The sequence below is a fragment of the Oryzias melastigma genome, linkage group LG5 (genome assembly GCF_002922805.2).
Source record: "Oryzias melastigma strain HK-1 linkage group LG5, ASM292280v2, whole genome shotgun sequence".
Classification (NCBI taxonomy): domain Eukaryota; kingdom Metazoa; phylum Chordata; class Actinopteri; order Beloniformes; family Adrianichthyidae; genus Oryzias; species Oryzias melastigma.
Window position 1 is genome coordinate 8,227,005 of NC_050516.1, and position 5,094 is coordinate 8,232,098.

General features: G+C 47.1%; 1 protein-coding gene across 3 annotated transcripts in view; it reads left to right on the plus strand.

The window, feature by feature from the left end:
- kif17 (kinesin family member 17) overlaps positions 1–4,542 on the plus strand; it is a 9,661-nt gene extending 5,119 nt beyond the window's left edge. Inside the window, exons 6-14 of one of the 3 annotated variants that reach the window (XM_024270962.2) lie at positions 990–1,072; positions 1,167–1,329; positions 1,416–1,483; positions 1,582–1,643; positions 1,993–2,221; positions 3,574–3,832; positions 3,903–3,955; positions 4,017–4,143; positions 4,287–4,542. In XM_024270962.2, the coding sequence (XP_024126730.1) occupies positions 990–1,072; positions 1,167–1,329; positions 1,416–1,483; positions 1,582–1,643; positions 1,993–2,221; positions 3,574–3,832; positions 3,903–3,955; positions 4,017–4,143; positions 4,287–4,429 (1,187 nt within the window). In that variant the 3' untranslated portion in view covers positions 4,430–4,542. The remainder of the gene's footprint in view (positions 1–989; positions 1,073–1,166; positions 1,330–1,415; positions 1,484–1,581; positions 1,644–1,992; positions 2,222–3,573; positions 3,833–3,902; positions 3,956–4,016; positions 4,144–4,286) is intronic. The other 2 variants (XM_024270963.1, XM_024270964.1) reach the window with 2 other exon arrangements.
- Positions 4,543–5,094: the final 552 nt, after the last annotated feature.

Genomic DNA, 5,094 nt, shown 5'->3' on the forward strand with positions numbered 1-5,094 from the left:
GCAAATGCTAGAAGTTCCCAGCACACCTGAATGCAGCAATAGCCAGTTCTTAATGCGTGCATAAGTGCGGAAATTCCACGCAGCCCCTAAACACACCTCGTGCGCGGTGAATGTGACAATTAAACCCATTAAATCAGCGCAGTAAAGTCCTGATTAAATGTTTTGAATGAACTCTGGGATGGATGTTTGTGGTGACCAACAGTGGAGGAGAAGCAGACTCCATCATGTTGTGTTTGAGCCTCAGAGATGAAGAACAGAGACTCACCTGTCAAAGTCAAAGAGCTTTTCTGACCGCCAAATAAAGTTTAACCCACGTTTGGCGGTTGTTAATTTAGAGGTCCGCCTACATTGAAACATGGGTTATAGAATGTCATGTTATGACTGACTTAAAAATAAAACATTCTACAAAGTAGACCCCGCCCTCCTTCATCATCCGTCCTCTTCGTTTATGAGAGACCCACAGCTGAACTGTCTCTCCGCCCCTCCCTCTCTCTAAACACCTGTCCGTCTCCTGCTCAGCGGACAGGGGCGCCTGCACCAGCAGAGGGCGCTAATTCGCTGATTTCAGGCCGTTCAACACATGACAGGTAGTAGACGACCATAGCTGCGAAGATTATTATTTTCCTCCCAGCGCTGAGATGCCGCCCCTTTGAATCGGCGCCCCGGGCAGCTGCCCGTATTGCCCGTGCCTAAAACCGCCACTGGTAGTAAGCATTAGAAGAAGAAGCCCCTCCCTGCCAGTCCAGTGTGAACACCACCGGCTAAATGCCTGTCAGACGTGAGGAGATGGAGGATCTTCATGTCGCTCACATAAAGTCTTTATTTTGGTTCTAGTTTGATTGAAAAATGGAAGAAATGTTCATTTGAAAATTATTTAACTTTTCTTAACTTTTGATCCTTAAACAGCAGGTGATGGATTTTTAGAGGGAATCTCTTCTTGTGATGAAACGATGGTTGATCGACTTCCACAGTTTGTTTTTTTTTTGCAGCTCTTCTGGCTGCTGAGAGTCCAGCTTTTCCTTCAAGGCCACCGTCCACATCTGAGGCAGCCAAGGAGGAGAAGATTAAAGAGGCAAACGCAGACTCTTCCCACGGCGGTTTATCACATCCACGCCTGCGTCGCCGTGGAAACGGGTGACTTATGGCTCCCATTCCGCTCTCTGCAGGAGTTTCAAAGGAAGATCGCCAAGTTGCAAGCTGAGTTCAGTGCAGAGCAGGAGTCCAAGGCAAAGCTGCAGGAGGACTTGGCTTCTCTGAGGCTCTCCTACGAGTCTGAACTGTGGAGCCTGAAGGCCCAGGCCAGGAGGGGGAGCTCCACCTCCAGCAAACGTAACAACCGCTTACGGTGTGCTGCTGTTCATTCTTCTTTTTGTTTCGGAGGTAAATACCGGTGTTCGTTTGTTTCCTAACCTCAGTTGATGCTGAAAAAGTCACCAAAGCAACAGCAGCTTCTGACCAAGTAAAGGAACAGAAGGTATGGAAGGTGTGGGGGCTCTTTCCCACAATCCACTGCATCAGAACGTCACGCAGTTCTGAGCTAAAAGCTTAAAGATTTGATCTTCCTCTGTGTTGGTGATCCAGACTGATCTGACCTCTAAGGTCAGCACGGTGGCGCCGCTGGACCAGAAGAACGCTCTGCTAAGGTTCGGGTTTCAAACTCTGTCTGCAGTAAAGTCAAATGTATGAGATTAACTTTTCAGTTAAAATGTTACTTTCCCAATTTCATTCTGATACAGATTTTGCAGATTGATGATGCAAATTTTAAATATCATCCGATAAACTGATCAGAAAGAAAGTAGTGATACGTTTCAAAAACAGCAAAACAATTGTTTGTTTTCAGAGGAACTCGGATCATCCTTTATTCTGATAAGAATCTGAGTATTTTGTTGTTTCAATCTTCATAATGTACCAAACGTACAGCTTTACGGTCACAGGAAGCTGTTCTTTGTTTTCCAAGACCCAGACTTTCCAGCCTCCTCTCCCTGCATCCAGGCTGCAGCAGCTGGAGCAGGAGGTGGTGGGAGGAGAGCAGGCCCGGAACCAGGAGCTGCAGCAGAAACGCAGGCAGAGGAAGAAGCTCGCCGACCAGAGGAAGGTGCAGCTCATCCACGCTCTGTCAGAGGACAGCGAGGACAGCAACAGCGTGATGCTGAAGGTCTACGACTCCATCCAGGAGGAACTGTACGCCAAGAGCCAGCTGCTTATCAAAGTCCAGGGAAAGGTGGGTCGCAGGAGTGAGAGGATAAAGAAAAACCTTGTTCTGATTCAGGTATACATCAGTTTACAGACTAAAAAAAGGATTGAGGCTTGAGATCACCCAGACCGTCCCAGATCAGTCAAAACTTCAGACTCCTCTTTGAGTGGAAATCCTGGTTCTGTTGCTCGCGGGCGTTCGTCCAGGCTCTAAGGGAACAGCACCTTCACCATCAGCCTGGGTTGCATGGCGCCCTTGGCAAAACGTGATTAATGGCTAAAATTCAAGAATAAAAACATTTCTCCCTATTCAGGTCGCAAAACCCGACAATGACAGACAGCGGCATTAACCGCTGTCCCAACATTTAATACAATTCTCTCAGAAGAGTAGATATTTTGACAGACATCTCCAGTGTTTAAGATTTAAGATTTCTGTTGTTAAGGGTTTAACAAGAGAAAAAAAAAACACTTTGCCAGGGGAGGGCGGGCGGCGAATTTCCAAGCAAATGAAAGTAAATAAAACAGACAAACCTCTGCTTTGAGTCAGTTTTTTCCTCCTCTTCCTTCCTTTATTGACCTTAAAGTAGTGCTGCCAAAAACAATTATTTTAATTGTCGACTAATCTTAACCATCATTAGCTTTAAACTAACTAAGAACTAGATAAATAGCATTACCTGTGATAATGCTATTGTGAATGGTGAAAGCTGAATTTGGCCGCTGAAGATGCTGAAACTGATAGCTAAAATATTAGTTAAATGCCAAATTAGCCTAAAAAACAAAAAAAAAGGCCTAAGTTAGCCAAAATAGCTAGCATGTAGCTGAAATATAATCTGAACTCCAGAAAAGAATAAAAAACCTTTACTAAATGCCAAAATAGTTCAAAAAGCTAGCAGAATGCCATTATAACTTTCAGCTTTACTACACTCTGACTCCATATGATATAATCATAATATAATACACTCGTTGACTATTTTAGTAGTTGATTAGTCGTCATTAGTCGACTAATTGTGGCAGTCCTTCCTTAAAGCTGTCCCTGAGGGCTTGTTTTTCTGCTTTTACGTCCTTAAAGTTTTAAAGAAGCAGCGACCCCCCCCCCCCCCACCAAGCTTCACCTGCGTCAGGGAAGGAGGGGCGCTGCACCAGGCAAAGTTACTACGTCAAACTTTTGAGTTATTTTATTTAATGTTTTAGTAATTCTGTTTTTTAACATTTTACACAAAAATGATTGGTGTGCCAAACTGTATAACAAAACAAAAAAAATCATTGCAATTTGGCAGCCCATCCAGCAGATGGCGCCCTATCTCACCTATGCATAGGGCCAGCTCTGTTCACCATCTTCAGCCTGCCGGCCACACCTGTGACCTTTACCTGTCCCAACAGCTGAAAATGGCCAAACTGGAGATCCGGGACCTGCAGGTGGAGTTTGAGGAGGAGAGGAACGACCTCCTGGCCACCATCCGGAAGCTTGAGAGGGAGGCGCAGCTGACCAAGGGCCTGCTGGAGCGAATGGCACCGCTGGTGCGGCGGGACTGCAACTACAGCAACCTGGACCGCTTGAAGAAGGAGGCCATCTGGGATGAGGAGAGCGCCGCCTGGAGGCTGCCAGAGGTGGTGGTGCAGAAAACAGAGTTACCCTCAGGTGGGGCTGTTAATAGAAAACACCAGGGATGTTTGGATGTGACGCTGAACCGTCTGGTCTTCTGCTGCAGTGAACGCGTCCGCCCAGAGAGGCTCAGCTGCTGAGGCTGCAGACGCCCCCCCGGTGAGTTCCTGTGCGCTCGCCCGCTGGGATGTGGGCGGGGACTCACGGCTGTGTGCTGCAGCAGGTGGAGGAGGAGGACCGCTTCAAGGAGATGCTGGACCGGAGTGAGAGTGAGACCCTCGCCTGGAACTACTTCAAGCCCAGGAGAGCCAGCCTGCTGCTGGGGGGCGACGCTGCAAAGGGACATGGTAAGAGAGAGTGACCCCCCCAACACAAACAACAGACCAAAGGTCAAGTTTAGAGGATTATTTTCAAAATAAATCACAGCAAACTTTCAAATGAGATCAACATTTATTGTTTTTGACATTCTGTCATCTCCTCTCCTCTGCAGCCCCGCTCTCTGTGACCCCCCCCGTCAGCTCGGACCCCGCCCTGCCTCGTCCCTTCCGACTGGAGGCCCTGACCACGGCGGCGTCCACCAGCAAGGGGAAGCGCAAAAAAGGCAAGCCTCACATCCACGTGGAGGGGAATTAAACCGACAGGCGCTCCAAGGCCTGGGGTGGGGGGTCCAGATCCTTCATCCTCCAGCTGCTGAGGGTCTGCGGATGTTTGGTGGACGCATTAAAGATCGTCACTTCCTGTTTTTCCATCGTCTCTGTTTCTGAAACTCCACTGGAGCCCTATCAGAGTCCAGAAGAGCAGGACTCAGAAGTTTGTGTTTTTCTGGAACGCCTGTTGTGATTGGTCGGTGCTAGAATCAGGGAGAACACACATTTGTGTCTGAAATTCACTCCGAACTCTTCGAGGGATATATGTCATCACAAGGCTATCCCAGGATTTTAATGCTATTTAACCCCTTAACACCTGGTGACGCTTAAACACAAAATCTTTAACATACATCAATGTTTCCATCATTAAGACAATAGTTCCAGCAGATTCTGAAGAGGAAAAGCTTCTTTACACATTTTTTTATGCCAAACATGACGTCACCAATACATGATGAAGGAGATATTGGGGCCACCATTAAAGAAGAGAAATAAATAGGGATGTCCCGATCCGATCACGTGGTTGGGGACTCAATCGGAATCGGACTCCTTTGTCCGATCAGGATCGGATATTTCATTTATGCTCATTATGATCAGAGCCTTATATTTGTCTGATTGCTGAAAGCAATCAGAGTATGTTGTTGTAATTGTCTG